The 16,566-nt window shown below is 38.3% G+C and overlaps 1 protein-coding gene across 3 annotated transcripts in view; it reads right to left on the reverse strand.

Annotated features, from left to right (window-relative positions):
- The window catches only part of Tasor2 (transcription activation suppressor family member 2), a 44,088-nt gene that overhangs the window by 4,913 nt on the left and 22,609 nt on the right, over window positions 1-16,566 (reverse strand). For 2 of the 3 annotated variants that reach the window (XM_029547367.1, XM_029547368.1), the window contains exons 11-14: window positions 15,572-15,814; window positions 10,373-11,243; window positions 8,226-8,664; window positions 2,616-6,494 (exon numbers count right to left, since the gene is read on the reverse strand). In XM_029547367.1, the coding sequence (XP_029403227.1) occupies window positions 2,616-6,494; window positions 8,226-8,664; window positions 10,373-11,243; window positions 15,572-15,814 (5,432 nt within the window). The remainder of the gene's footprint in view (window positions 1-2,615; window positions 6,495-8,225; window positions 8,665-10,372; window positions 11,244-15,571; window positions 15,815-16,566) is intronic. The other variant, XM_029547369.1, reaches the window with a different exon arrangement.

Raw genomic sequence — 16,566 nt, forward strand, 5'->3', positions numbered from 1 at the left:
AAAAAAAAAAAAAAAAAAAAAAAAAAAAAAAAAAAAAAAAAAAAAAAAGGATACTTATACAGAACTTTTTGTTTCTAGAGACAAAAAGTCTCTCTATATAACCCTGGCTGCCCTGGAATGCACTATGTAGACCATGCTGGTCTCAAATTCAGAGATCCAGCTGTCTATGCCTCCAAGTGCTGGGATTAAAGGTATGTGCCACCATGCCCAGGAACAACTATTTATTTATATATATATATATACACACACAAAGCAAACAAAAATATTTAACAATATGTTAAAAAAAAAAAAAGGAAATCCTATCTCTAAGGCCATGCAAATAGCTACTGTTCTTATTACTAAACACACACATAATTTCAGTTTTTAGTTAAAAAATTATTAGTATGTGTTTTTGTATATATATGTAAATGGGTGCATACACACATGCCATGGGCTCCATGTGGAGGTTAGGTGGTAACTTTCAAGATTTGGTTCTCTCCTACCATGTGGGTCCTGGGGCTCAAACTCAGGTTGTTAGGTGTGGTGTCCAGTCCCTTTTCTTACTGAACCATCTCAGCAGCCCAAGCAAGAAGTTTATTTTAGTGATAAAAGAAGTTTATAAAATATCAAAGGCTGCTTTAAAGAAAAAAAAGTCCAGAATAGTATACATACAGGAAGTTTCACATTCAGGGGAGTGAGACTGGACAGATTTGCTAGGTGTTTGCATAATGCTGTTACTTTTACTATATAGCAAGAATTTTAGCAACATACCAGTACATTCCTTTATTACTAATGAGAACCAACTTGAAGAGTTAATTGTTCCTTGGCTGTCCATATCCGAATAAAAGGGTGATGCACTTTCCTCAACCCCATCCTCCCTTATGCCTCTTATGTAATGCTTCTGCATGAAGGACTACTGCTTGCCATTGGATACCCCAACTATACTCCACATGCAATCAGAATGTTTACTGTCTTTGTGATGTATTACTTTGTCTGCTTTGGATTTCCCAAACAGGCGAATATCTGACTATTTTATTATCACTCAAAAGGGACAATATAATTTGATCAAGTTCTTTTAATAGTCTACTGAAAGATTTAAGATTGATTTGTCACTGTTTGCAGATCCCCATCTTACAAACAGTCTTGCATCCCAACACTAAAGAATAGTTCACAACTTGCCAGAATTATTCAGGATGTTTCCAAGGCTTATAGAACTTTGTGCTGTGAGATAGGATCTCAAACTATCTGTGATTCTCCCATCTCAGTCAGCCAACTACTATGATTTACAGGAGTCAGCCATCACACCCAACACACATTGTGCTCTTGAATACATATAATTCTCAAGTAAATTTTAGTATGTGTTCATTTCCTCACTTAAAAATTGTACCTTTGTGGGGCTGGTAAGATGGCTCAGTGGGTAAGAGCACCCAACTGCTCTTCTGAAGGTCCGGAGTTCAAATCCCAGCAACCACATGGTGGCTCATAACCATCCATAACAAGATCTGACGCCCTCTTCTGGAGTGTCTGAAGACAGCTACAGTGTACTTACATATAATAAATAAATAAATCTTTAAAAAAAAAAAATTGTACCTTTGTACAAACATGTTACTCTCTATTATAAACAGTGTCCTCATGGTGAAATATTTTCAAACCATTCAAAAGCCCGTGGGCAGTTATGAATCACTGGGTGGGTGCTGGGAACCAACTCCAGGCCCTCTGCAAGAATAGCCAAGTATGATTAACTGCTGGGCCATCTGTACGATCCCTAATATCGTTAAAAAAATATTAGTGAGTCCCTTCCTAGCATGGCTCTTTCGTGTGTCTCCAAACTCATCTCTTGATGTCCAGTGATCCTGACGAGCCTCTGTCATCCCTGCAAGCTGGGTTCTTGTCCCTTCGGTTCTCTGTCCTACACCTTTTGTTTTTCTCTGCAACACTAAGCCCTTTGTAGAATATATCTGAATTAGTACAAAGATTACTTTTCCCAAAATGTTACCATGAAAGACCTGCCTTCATTTCAGAAATTATTACCTACTTTCCTGCAATGTATCATCAATGAAAATGATATTTGGTGTATGAGTTCTATGTATAAATGAATGTGGGCACCAAGGCTGGTATTCAGGTATCTTCTATTATCTCCACCATATTAATATAGGGTTTCCACCTAACCCAGAGCTAATCTATTTAACTAGAATGGCTGGCCAGCAAGCCCCAGGAATACACAAGTATTTGGATCACAGATCACATACACAGCTTTTTGTATGAGTGCTGTGATCAGGCCTTCATATGCTGACTCACATTTTACTGACTGAGCCATCATCACAGTCCTGGAATATAATTTTTCTTTAAAAAAAAAACTTTGAATGGTAAAGTAAGAATGTGGTCACTGAAAACTAATGTAACCATGGTCAAAGTCTGACATGGGGGATGCTATCATTTGTCTTGATTCACCATTAGCCTTTTCTCTTTTGCACCGTTGGAATTTACTGACAACACCTGCCATATAGTACACAGGATTAAAAACTATATATCCTATCCCATCCCATTTCTTTATAAGCCCAAACTTCCAAGTTTATTACTTCTAAAATAAACTAAAACGAGAAGATAATGTAGTACAGAGTAAGCTAGTACTTTACCTTTGTTCTTAAAAAGAATGACTTATCTTCTGTTTCAACGAGGTAGAACCAGAAAGGGCTCTTACAAGCCTCTCTCACAACTCCTTTGAGTTTGACATGCAGAGTGGCACACAAGTCTGTGATCACATCTTTGTAGGATACCGACTGTCTTGGCTGGTATGCTTCCTGGAACATAGCTTCTGCAGAAGCTGCATTTAACTCTTCATCTTGGGAAACAATTTGGTTGTTATTCATCATTATCTTATTAAATTCAGCATATTCATTTAGAATAAGTGAAATATCATTTCTAGGTTCTTTTAAAGTACTGTTGTATTTCAGTTTATTGAGGTGGAATGGAACAGTCTGACTTCTTTCAGAATTTTTAAGATTTCTTCTTTGACATTTTTCCTTCCAAAAAGAGCCAGAGCCGTCAAGACTGCTGGGTAAGCAACTTCTTCTGTGATGACTCTTCTGCCTGGTGTCTGCTTGTACAACTGTCACCAGAATGGGGCTCCTGCTCTTGGGTGAAAGATGTAGACCTGAGGTCTCAGATGTTTGTGTGGAAGGGGATGTTCCAACTGAGATTTGGACGAGCGATTCCTTAGGGAAGGAAGACTGCTGAGAATTTCCCTTCTTTATTTGTTTTAGCTTATGGTCAAAACGCAAGTACTCTAGGTCTAATGTATTCTGAGTAAGGTCATCTGTCACATGCCAAGTGCTAGCCCAGGAGCTGAGGAGGTTGCAGTTTGCTCTAAAATTCCGATGCTTCTTCAGGCTATGCAACCTTCTTGTGGTATCTTTGACTTCTTTTGTTATAGTAAAGTTAGTGTAAGTCTTGGGGATACCATGGGAATCTGGGATCTGGATGTAGCGTGGTATACACTTATTTGGTGAGATAGGACGTGGTTCTGTTTCCTGGTCTCTGGGTGGGATGTGTATCTCAATCGTTGAAATTTTGCTAGAACAGGCCCGGGTGTCATCACTGTTGTTTAAGCTTGTGAAAGAGTCAGAGCTATCTTTTACAGCATGTTTTTGGCTTTCGCGATTACCTCTCAAATTCTCCACATCAAATTTGCAGTTTTCACAATCATAAGAATCCTGAACACAGTCTCCAGAACATGGTCCACAGGAGATGGAAGCATTTACACTTATCTCTGTATCCCTGCTCAGTGTTTCAGCATCTGCCTTGGTTTCATGTACCATGCTAGGGCTTTCAATTAAAGTATGTTCTTTGTAGACGCCACAAATAGAGTCAACAAATTCTGGGACAAAGGAATCAGAAGGCTCTTCACTGATACTTTTACTGAAGTCTACTGCATTTTGGCAAGAATGGGCATTTTGGGAGAAAACATCACCATTCAAGAACTCTTTTACTTCACATATTGTGTCCTGTAGCACATGCACTGTTTTTTGTTCATCTTTTGTAGTCATGGAGTTAGACTGAAGTCCAGTAGCACTGAGACCCATTCTTTCTTCATGTAATTCAGCTCCAATATTCTTAAGTAAGCCGGCCATCCTGACAACTGGTGTTCCCTGTGTTTGAAACCCTGGCTCTACCCTCACTGGTTGTGTATAATAGGTGCGCTGAGCACTGTCAGAGGAAGAGGCACACTCTGAGACTTCTGGGTGAGAGTGTGCCTGAGCATCAGTTTTGTCAATGAAGGCAGAGTTCACTGCCTCAACCTGCATATTACTATCAGCCTCTGTTTTTACATCACTGTCACAGACATTTTCCTTAATGTTTTTAGAACTAGTCTGTTTTAATGACTTATTCACTATTCCACTTGTGGTTATAGAAACCAATGTGTCAGTCAAAGATTTATTTTCAACAACTTTTCTAGGACTACATGAGGGTACACTGGACTCCAAAGCAAGGTGTTTTACATCCATGTTTCTGTTCTCGATACAATCTGCCTCCAACAAATTTCCCGATTTTACATGTTTCTCAAGAGGCTTAAAATTATCTCCATATTTAGCAGGTGAGGTAAGCTTATTTAACTCTGCATCGCACTGTACCTTTTCTAAGAAAGATAAATTCTCACTCTGCTCACTGGGGACACTGACCTCAGTTCCTTTACCAGGCACATTAAGTCTGCCTTCTACTTCTGCATTAGTTGGTATCTGTGGCATTTCCGCTGAGATCTGCACTTGTACTTCAGCTGACTTATCTTGTCCCTTTGGACTCTCGGGACCAAGAAGACTTGCTTTTTCTGGCATAGTTACTTCTTCTGACTTCATCTGGGAGAACTGGTTACTCTCCTCAGACTGTGAGCTATGGAGTTTTAAACAACATGGAGACAACTGTCTGTCTCCGCTCTGTACTATGGGATCAGGACTTGAGGCTGGTGACACTTCTATTAGAGGGCCAAAGGGAAAGACCGAGGTGACATTAAATTTCTCTGTAATTTCAGGGGTACAATTTTTTAGTAGTTCTCTGGATTCCACAGGATACACTGACAGACAGCTAGCTGAATTCATTTCTCTGTTTTTTATGAGTCTCTCCTGCTCTTCTGGTTCAACCATTTCTTCAGATCTACTCTGTTGCCCTACATTTGATACTGGGGTCCTCTGCAATTGTTCAATTTCACCAGCTGCTATCTCCTCACTGGGTCTTGTAGGTGGTGATATTGTTAGAGTTAGATCAATATCAGCATCTTCCCCTGAAAACTCCATGCTAACCTCTTCCCTATTCAGTGAGAGACCAGTATGTTTGGGAAACACTAAATTAAATGTTTGTAAAATCTTTTCTTGGTTTAGACTACTATTGCCGCTATTCATTATTACTGAAGAGGCACCCGCTACATCACTCATCGCTGGAATACAGCTAGGCGACTGCTGTTCCCTTAAGGTAACAGAGGTTGATGAGACTATAACTTTTGATGGTTCTAGAACCTCATCTAAAGACATGCTCAAGCCATTCTGAGTCTGTAGAGAGGCATCTTGTGGGCACTTTGTTTTATTACTGGCTAATGAATAACTAGAACTTTTAACTAAGGAGAGTGCCTCCATTATCAATCCATCAGCTGATGATGTCAGAGGACTCTCTTTCTGTAATAGACACAGGCTGTCAGGAGGTGTTTCCTTTTTTACTGAAGAGGCAGAAAGGCACTTACTATCTTTATACTCTGACATAGCAAGAGAAGGAACATTCCTAGAACTTTGTGTTTGTACCTCTTCCATCGCAGACACAGGATACTGAATACTCAAGGCAGGGGATACTTGTTTAACCAGTTCGATATTAAAGCCTTTAGGTTTGTCAGTTGTATTTACTTTCGTATGTATTGGCACATTGGCATTTTTTTCAAAAGCAAGAGTAACTGGATCAAGATTAACCATCATACATTCCACATTATCCTCCCTCCTTTCCACAGAGGGCTGACATTCATTATTTATGTGGCTGCTATGCTGGATAACATCCTGTACAGCACCTGCTTTTATCAGCAGTGATGGGTGAAAACTATCAACTTTGTTCTCAAGGTTGTCGAACACAGACTTCTGACACATCGATTCACTGCCAGACTCATCTGTTTTTATCAGCAGTGATGGGTGAAAACTATCAACTTTGTTCTCAAGGTTGTCGAACACAGACTTCTGACACATCGATTCACTGCCAGACTCATCTGTTTTTATCAGCAGTGATGGGTGAAAACTATCAACTTTGTTCTCAAGGTTGTCGAACACAGACTTCTGACACATCAATTCACTGCCAGCCTCATCATAAGCTGTGGTCAAGGTGGCTTGTGTGACAGACTTATAAGAAACCATCTTTGTGCTCTGACAGGTTTTATCTTCGCTGGGGATACAAGTTCCATTACTTTGGGCACTTACAACACCAGGCAGCACAACATTAGAAGTCTCTAGTTTATCTGATAATTCTAGTTTGGCTTTACCTCCAGTTACCTGAAATGACAAAAAATTTTTTAAAAAAAGAGTTCAACAGATTAAGAAAAATTACATATATAAAAATGGCAAGGGTTTTGTTTTCTGAGTCTTAATGTATAAGAAATCATCAGAGGGTAGAGCTACACAAACCCATCCCATTAGGGATGTGTTGTTTCCTTTCTTTGTGGTGCAAAGTTTGAACTTAGATTCTTATATACATTAAGTGAGCACTCTACCACTTAGCTATACACCAGCTTGTGGGGGTAGTGGCATGTCACTGTAATTCCAACATTCAGAGGGTGGAATAAGAAAAGTTCCAAGGTATGTGGAACTAAAGTAAAGTATGTTTCAAATAAAGAAACAAACAAGCATTAAAAAACAACATCAGTGACCAGAATTCTCTATTCTATTAAACCAGTCAACTAGATCTTAAACGTGCCAGGTGTACTGAGTACCTTTAACACTTGAAAGGCAGAGGAAGGCAGGCAGGCAGGCAGGGAAGATCTCTGAGTGGGAGGCCAGCCAGGTCTGCATAGATTGGATCTAAATCTTCGTTTTGCTATTTATAATGTGACTTTAGACAATTTCTTTAGCCTCGGTCTCTTGAGCCAACAGCTCTTTTACTCATTCATTCATTCACTTATTTATCTATTTAATTTGTGTGTGTGTCCACACATATACCAAGAGTTCGGTGGAAGAGCATCAGGTGTTCTTAACCACTGAACCATCTCTCCAGCCCGAGCTAACAGTTCTCACTTTACTTGCCTTGTTTCAGAATTAACAGAGTTTCTGTGAGTAAAAGGCTTAGAACACTCCCCAATGTGAAAACAAGTTCTATAGGTGCCGTTCAAGCTGTCAAGTTATTCTAGACTAAACCTGGGTCATGAGCTTTAGAAAATGTTTGTTACCACTTTTTTATTTATGATAGATAAAATGTGAATTATTTGGCCTCGCTGAAAGTGAAGGAGTAAAACAAAGTATTTTTTCCATACTTAGAAAATAATTACCCATAAATGATTTTTCTTTAAAGGTGTGGTTGGTAGAACTCAATTATCTGCTTTCCAAACTAATTCAAACATGGTCCATTTTAGTCTGCTTTAGCAGTCTACCAAAGCATTATTAATATTACTAACATTTGATCCATAATATCTAGGCAAACCTAGATATGTTATGTTATCTGTGTGTGTTCCTGCGGTGCATGTGTGTAGGTCAGAGGTCAATTTTAGTTACTGTTCTTCAGGTTTTATTCACCTTGTATTTTCTCTCCCTGGCTTGGAGCCCATTGAATATGCCAGGGTGAGTAAGCCCTAGGGATTAATGTCTCTACCCTCTGCCTAATCCCCTAGTGTTGTGGTTATAGATGCACAGTACCATGCCCGGGACATGGGTGCTACAAATTTGAACTCAGGTCCATATATTTACAAAACAAGCAATTTATCCACTAAACTATCCCTAGTTAGTCACTTCTCTTAAAACAAGCTCAGAGTAAGTACTTTGCCCCAAATAATAATACTAATAAGTGACAAGCTGGGTTCTTACATATTGGATTCCTTTCTCTTACTCAAGACGGTAGATAAAACCTAGCCGTGAACAATGAAAACACTTTATAAAGATTAAGTCTGGTGAATTAAAATACTTTACCTAGTTGGAAGACCCACTTTTCCCCCTGAAAAAATACCTTGAATAAATTTACATATAAAATGAAAATTCATCAAAAAATTAATACCAGCATTTAAAATAGCATCTCACCTCAGTATTACAATAGATGAAATTCTGGTTTCCTGAAGTATCCAGGTGACACTCCCCTGTAAATACTTCTTTCTGGTCATTCTGTACACAGAGTTCCAAGTCTCTGGTAGTTGGTGGATTAATGAAAGGAAGCAGGCAGTTAGGTCCAGGAAAGGTAATATTGGTGGCATGGCCAATGTGTGTTTCCTTAGTCTCCAACAGAGGGTCTACAGACCCTCCAATAGAGGGTCTTTCCACATTGGAAAACTCCTCAATTTCACTGTGATCCAAAGATTCTAAAGACCTATTTATGCATACATATTTTGCTGGGTTTTTGTGTTCTACTACCTTTCGAGGTGACCCGATGACTTTGTTCTTTTTGCTATAGAACAGAGCTACCCATATATGAAGTAAAAGCTTCACATCGTCCACATTTTCAGGCCAATCAGTGTTCCAGGGTCTAAGATATTAAAGAAAATGCAAAAAATAATGCTACTTTTAGTTACCATAAACAAGTTCCTCTATCAATTATTTTGTGCTCATTTTTATTTTCAAAATTACAAATATGAAATATAAGAGTTAATTTAACAAATAATTATTAAGTATAACCCATTCACTTTAAAGAGAAGAAAACCAAGGATCAAGAACTTTAAGTGACTTATTTCAAGTAACAAAACTCATATGGAAGAACAACTGAGTCTCTTGACTCTCAGTCTAGTATTTGTCTTTCATACCACCCAAACGCACTCTGGAGACAGCCTGTCTATTGTGGTACTAATGGTTCTAGCAACTCTCCAGATTCTTATCACTTTAGTTTGGCTGAGAATGGCTAGTTCACTTAGTTTTCATTTGTGTCTTTAATAATAGTTGGAAAAGTATAATGATTACAATATTCTCTGAGCAATGTAGTAAAAACTGTATTATTTTCAGATTTTAGTTCTAAATAGTGTTGTGAAACTACAAGGAAAGATACAAAACATTTCTGGCCTTAGGCAAAAGACAGCAGAAGGCTGAAATAGGCTGAACTAGAGTTAAGAGAACTGCATAGTTATGCTACAGTTATACAGGATTCAGACTAGGAAGTCAACTCCCTGTGTGAACCCATAAAAATAGAGAAATCTGGTAATGTGGAATGTCATTTAGTTAATATAAAATGATTCACAAATGCTGAATGACATTCCATAGTGTCAATTCTTCTTGCTAATAATTGCTATAATTTATTATGGTGGCAAGTCATTGCAAAGGCCTAATAATATATTAATAACCCTCAGGACATAGCTTCCATTAAACCCATACTCAAAAACCACTATCTAGGGGCTGGTGAGATGGCTCAGAGGTTAAGAGCACTGACTGCTCTTCCAAAGGTCCTGAGTTCAAATTCCAGCAACCACATGGTGGCTAACAACCATCTGTAATGAGATCTGACGCCCTCTTCTGAAGTGTCTGAAGATAGCTACAGTGTACTTACAAATAATACAAAAACAAAAAAACAAACCAAAACAAAAAAACCCCACTATACAGACTAACCCACCAATGACACCTTGAAACTTGTAATATAAACCCCAGAATGCACCAGAATCTGCAGCTCAATAAGATTTCTAAGTGAGCTGTATAGACAATGAACTGAGAATCACATACTTATTCCAGGTCACAAAAGGCAATAACTAAGAAAGCCATTTTAATTTAAGCTCCAGAAAACTGTAGTGCTAATAAATCTATTATTGTTGCTATGACTTAGTCTTCTTTTTTTGTTTTGTTTTGTTTTTTTCATGACAGGGTTTCTCTTGTCCCTCTGACTGATCTCGAACTCCCTCTGTAGATGAAGCTGTCTTTAAACTTAAGATCCACCGGCCTCAGCCCCCAAGGTGCTAGGATTAATGATATGTGCTACCACCACCTTCTTAGGGAAGACTTATAGAATCATTCATTTAAAAACAATTCACTCCTATTTGGTTAACAAACATTGTAAATGAAAATCCATTTATAAGGTTAAATTTAAAGTACTTCATGTGGTCATCCACAGTGGCAAAACCTGAAATTGTCAACTCTCAGTAAACAGACACTTGACATTATTATGACTTTATAATATTTTATCCTTCCCCAAAGTTAGCCATTAGTCTTACATCTTATTACAGATGTTAACAAAAACCTGTATCCCTCATACTTACCCATGTAATGCTCTCAAAACAGTTTTCTCCAATGGGTTGCTGGTGTATTTGCTATCTAAGCTGAATACATACTCTCCTTCACATTTGAAAGTAATTTTAAAGGAGCCATCACATTTAAGAACAGTATGAGAGCAAAAAAACTCTTTAAGGGTGGAGGATACAAACAGACTTTTGCGCTTCGTCAATGCATCTTCAGAAAGCTTTTGTAGAGGGGAGGTGTTCTGTAGATGCCGAAACGGCATGACCTTTCCTACCGGTGTTCCAGCTTCAGGGCCCTTTGTCCCATTCTTTACAAAAGCAGGGCTTGGAAGCTTTCTCTGATGCACATGTTTATGTGACTGTTCAGCAAGGAGCAAGGCATAGGAATGTTCCACAACAACAGAGTTCTGACTTGCATCTGACAATTCCTGGGCTTCCGCATGGGGTGCTGGCTGGGCAACAGCAAGAGGCTGAGCACAAGGTATCAAGTTTTCTTCTTGGCTACGCGTTAAGTCTGACTCTGAACTAATCTCGTCAGAGTATGGTTTAGGCAGTAGTACAGCTTTTTGACTTTTAACTCCCTTATGATATTCATGGTCAGAGGCACCATGCAATGGATTTTCTTTAGTGAGTAAAACATTGTTTCGTGGCACATCAGAGAAGCAGGGAAGGTTCCTGTGCTTACAAGATGGTATAGAAGAAGCAGCAGAGCTTAATGCCAGATCAGCCAACATATTTAGGGCCTGGGAGTCACAGCTGATAACTGAGTTTTCAAGAGGACCTTTAGGAATCATTGCAATACTTTCTTGTTGAGATGTACTTAGGTTAAGTCCATCTTTTTGACCATCTGATGAAATTTCTGATTGAAGATGTAAAGCAATTTCTTTTTTGGCTTCAGAATAAAACATAAAAGGACAGATGTAATGTTTGTTCTACTTAGAATAACCTGCATATTCCTATATCTTAAGTGAAAATTAATAGCCAATTCAACAGATTTACAAAAAAGATAGAAAAACAAAACACCAGAGTGTCTACAATGTGCTTACAAATAGTTAAAATGTGATTTAGAAATTTGAAATATGTATTATATAGTTTGCTAGCACAATTTCTCAGAAATCATTTGCCAAAAAACCAAGTTCAAAATAGAGATGTTTAGCTTTATGATAGAAAACATTACAAAAGTGGTGAGTAGTCATCATTAATTTTACATTTAAAACTTTACTTTTAGCAATAAAGGTATTATTAACTGCAAAAGAGGCAATTTCCTAATAGTTTTCTTTCTGTAATAAGATCTATCTGCTTGCAAGGCATCCTCTGTACACTAATCTTTCTTAAATGCTGTTATTATAAAAAACAAAGTTCACAACTATACTAAGAATATATAATACTATATTATATACTAAGTAATATATACTAAGTATAATATTATATACTAAGAATATGTAAGAATTCCCTTTGCCGCTAGGCATGGTGGTGCATGCCTTTAATCCCAGCACTCAGGAGGCAGAGGCAGGCGGATTTCTGAGTTTGAGGCCAGCCTGGTCTACAAAGGAGTTCCAGGACAGCCAGGGCTACACAGAGAAACCCCGTCTCAAAACAAAACAAAACAAAACAAAACAACAACAACAACAAAAGAATTCCCTTTGCAGACAAATGGATGCAGAGAAAAGCCAAATGAAGTCTTAATCCTCAATCACAGGAGGTATGAAATGAATCAACAACCTGCCTACAAAAGGGCAGTTTATACATTTAATTAAGTATTGCATTTAAGGAGAGAAAAACCTCTGGCCTACCATGTAGCATTTGGAATGAGAAGAGTGTTGGAGGAAAAATTAATCAAACACAGCTTAGCTGTTTAAAAAACAAAACAAAACAAAACAAAAACAAAAACCCTAAGAGTGCTAGGGCAGAAAAGGGGCCAAAGCAGAGAATTTTCTTGGTGGCTCTCTAAATACATTGGAAACACTGAATTTATTTTATGATCTAATATACCTAACTGACACTGATTTTGGTCTACTTCTGTTAACATTACAGTTTCTATATACTCATCCATTTCTTTGGCTGTCCTGGAACTCACTCTGTAGACCCAGGCTGGCCTCAAACTCAGAAATCTGCCTGCCGCCCTTTTCTGTCTTCACTGAGTACCAGGCATGTATGTGATATACAGATACATATGTTGGCAAAACACTTACACACATAAAAAATTTAAAAACACAACAATGATAATCCATATTTAAGACAAAGATAATAATACTGCCAAGTAATAATTCAGAAATAAAAAACTGTATCAGAAACTTTTAAAAGGACAGAAAATGAATAGTTAAAGAAAAACCAACCAACCAAAAAACAAACAAACCTGACTTCAGCATTTATTTTCTTTGGAGAGTGAAAAGTTAACATGCTACAGATCAGCCAAGTCATGTTTCATCTGGTTTTTATTTCTTGTTTGAGCAGGGTTTTTTTTTTCCCCCATGTAGCCTGGTTATCCTAAAACTTGTCTGTATATCAGGCTGGCCTTGAACTCACAGCTTCTATTTGCCTCTGCATCCAGAATGTTGGGAATAAAGGCATCATGCCAGGCTCACCTGGCTTCCCAAACACTGATATTTCAAGTGTAAGAAAGAAAACAGATTAGAACAAGTGATCACAAAATGGAGGAATAAAATTATCTAAAGGGCAATCTTGTTTATAAACTCAAAATCAAGTGATTAATAATAATAATAATAACCAATAATAATCAATCAATCAATAATAATAATAATAATCAATAATACATCAAGTGGTTAGAAGAGTATGAAGTAAATTGTTATTATGAACGTAAGAATTAGAGATTTGGGAGGATCAAAGCATAAGAAAATGACTACAAAGGAAGAACTATGCTGGACAAAACCAGGGAGAACTGCAATGAAAAGACAGGGACTAACCAAACAATGACAACCCACAGGATAAGACTAAACCATAAATTCCCTTCAGAAAAAAGGAGGGAAATCAAGTTTGTACGCCTATGCACTTTAGAAGACAGGAAAAGTAAGCATTTGGTTCTGTAGATTTAACTCTTGGCTCAAGAGAAGCATATTTTCTTGTTTTTGTTTTTCTAAACGGTTTCTCTGTGTAGCCCTGGCTGTCCTGGAACTCACTCTGTAGACCAGGCTGACCTCGAACTCAGAAATCTGCCTGCCTCTGCCTCCCAAGTGCTGGGATTAAAGGTGTGCGCCACTACAGCCCTGCTTCAGGATAAGCATTTTAAAAAATTTCAATCATAAAACATTAGAAGAACTTAGAAATACTAAAGCTCATCTACAATTCTGATACTCCAACAGAAGTTTTATGCTGAATCTCATCTGTAAGATATATAAAAATGGCCAGCAGTGGTGGCATACACCTTTAATCCCAGCACTCAGAAGGCAGAGGCAGAAAGATCTCTGAGTTCAACATCAGCTGGTCTATAAAGTGAGTTCCAGGGTAGCCAGGGCTATGTGAAAAAACTCAAACTTCCCATCCCTAAGTAATAAGTAATACATGCAGGCACGGGGTGACAGGTGAGGGAGAAAGGAGGGTCAGTGAAGTAAGACAGAAGATTATATATAATATAATATATAAAAATGACAGAATCAAATCTCCTTGTTAAAACAGAGGGCATACTAACAGGACTCAATATCAAAAATGAGGTGTTACTGGTAAGACTTTAGTCGCCAAGATGGCTCAGTAGGGCATGCTTGGCTAACTGTTTACCTGGAACCCACACTGTGGAGAGAACTGCCTTTTGCCTGACTACTCTGACGTCTACAAGGGCACTGTCGCAGCTGCATTCGTGGGTACGTACTTGCACACATGTCTGCATGAACACATGTGTGCGCGCGCGCACACACACACACACACACACACACACACACACACACTCACTCTAAAATGGAAAAACGACTTTGCAACTTGGAAAAAGAAACACATTACATACAGAAGAGTAAAATTAAGAGAAATATTCCTAAGGGTAGGATGTTGTATGTTCTGTTTTATCAAGGTTAAGCCTGAGGTGACAACTGTATTTTCTGATAAAGAAGTAATTTCTAGGGCTGGAGAGATGGCTCTGCCGTTAAGAGCACTGACTGTTCTACCAGAGGTCCTGAGTTCAATTCCCAGCAACCACATGGTGGCTCACAACCATCTGTAATGGGATCTGATGCCCACTTCTGATGTGTCTGAAGACAGCTACAGTATACTTATGTATGTAAAATGAATCTTTAAAAGAAGAAAAAAAGTACATTTTTTTTATAGTATAGAATAGATTTATTCAGGGCATGGGGAAGAGAGTTAAGAGAGTAGCAGAGGCAGAGAAAGGCAGAGAGGAGGAGGAGAGAATAGAGAAGTGGAGGCCGGTCATGACTGCATGGGGGGTGGGGGAGGAAATGGGAGGGGAGCAAGAGGGCAAGAGAGGGGCAAGAGTAAGAGAGGGGGGAGGGGCCAAACAGCCTCTTTTATAGTGGGCCAGGCCTACATGGCTGTTGCCAGGTAACTGTGGGGAGAACTAATTTCTAGCAGGTGGAAATATAGGAGTAGTATACTCAGCTTTTAGTTTATGTACATAAGTTTATCAAAAGTAAAATACCTTAAAATTCCATCTTTTAAAGAAATAGTTTTGATTACTACTTATATTTATTTTCAGACACCCTTACAGCCTTTTGTAACTGATTATAAAACACTAACAGATACTTGCAAGCATATTTAGTCATAAATATGGATGTTTATACTTTAACTTATAAAATTCATGTTTAAAATTAAAGTAGAGGCTACTGTCTGAATCTTAGTTTACTAAATTAAAGAGTATGTTGCTCAAACCTGTCAACAATCTAGAATAATGTATGTGGTGTGAAAGGCAGCAATTTACGTATTTTACTTTTAAGTAAATAGTACAACTAAGAAACAGGGCTCGGGCTAGCTCAGTGGTTCAAAGCACGTGTTGCTCTGGCAGAGAATCTGAGTTCAGTTTCTAGCACCCACATGATGGCTCACACATACGGCTAATTATAGTTCTAGGGGATCAGACCCCTTCTTCTGGCCCTCACAAGCAATACACGCATATGGTGCATAGCCATACATGCAAGTAAAACACTGATATGCATAAATCTAAAACTTAAAAGAAAAAGAAACCAAGGTATTTGCCATATGGACTAAAGTTATTGGGGTATTTCAATTGCTGTTATATATTCCACGAGGGTTTCTTACCAGGTTGGAGCTGCTTTCTGACTTTGGTACTCCGACGGCCTCTTGCTACATTGACCTTCCGTTTTTGTGGAGACTTTTTCACGGGTGGCTTAGGCTGTGAGGCAATTCTACCCAGAGACTTCTCTTGCTTCTTTGCCCTTTTAGCATTTGTAGGCACTGGGGCATCTTTAGATACAGACACTTCTTGTTTTTTTCTCTCTAGTCTGGTTTTCTGTACAATTTGTGCAGTCAGCACTTCTGCACCTTATACAGAAAAGACAGTTTTAAGTGCATGTGTGTAAGTGACCCAGAAACTTATCAGCAAACCCTTCCCTTTATTTGCTTTGAGAGGGTTCCTAACTAATAATAGGAAATAAATTGGAGAGTTCTAGGATACCATTAAAAGATTTCAAAAATAAAGTACAAGTCAGGAAAATGACTAGTGGTTAAATCACAGGGTCCAATTTAACACTCAGATCTTGGTGAGTAGTATATCCTATATGCTTTTTTAGGCATTAACATTTCCTTATTAAAAACAGAAAACCAACCAAAGATTGGCAAACATTTTCCGTCAAGGACCAGAAAGTGTACTTCTGGTCATATAATCTCTGCTTTAAATTTTCCAAGTCTTGAGTTCGAGGCCAGCCTGGTATACAGGGTGAGTTCCAGGACTGCAGATAAATCCTGTCCCGAAAAACCAAAAAAATAAAAAATAAATAATAATAATAATAATAATAATAATAATATCCCAAGTCTTAGAGTGCCAGAGCCAGAGATAATAGATTTATGTATGAATGGGAACCTTAAATATATAGTATATTAGCCGGGCGTGTGGCACACCCCTTTAATCCCAGCACGGGGGAGTGGGGGGGGGGAGGTGGGCCAGAGGCAGGTGGATTTCTGAGTTCGAGGCCAGTCTGGTATAGATAGATAGATAGATAGATAGATAGATAGATAGATAGATAGATAGATAGATAGATAGTGTATGCGTGTTGGTTGACCCCTTTGCTTAGGAG

This window comes from Mus pahari, chromosome 16 (assembly GCF_900095145.1).
Source record: "Mus pahari chromosome 16, PAHARI_EIJ_v1.1, whole genome shotgun sequence".
Classification (NCBI taxonomy): Eukaryota; Metazoa; Chordata; class Mammalia; order Rodentia; family Muridae; genus Mus; species Mus pahari.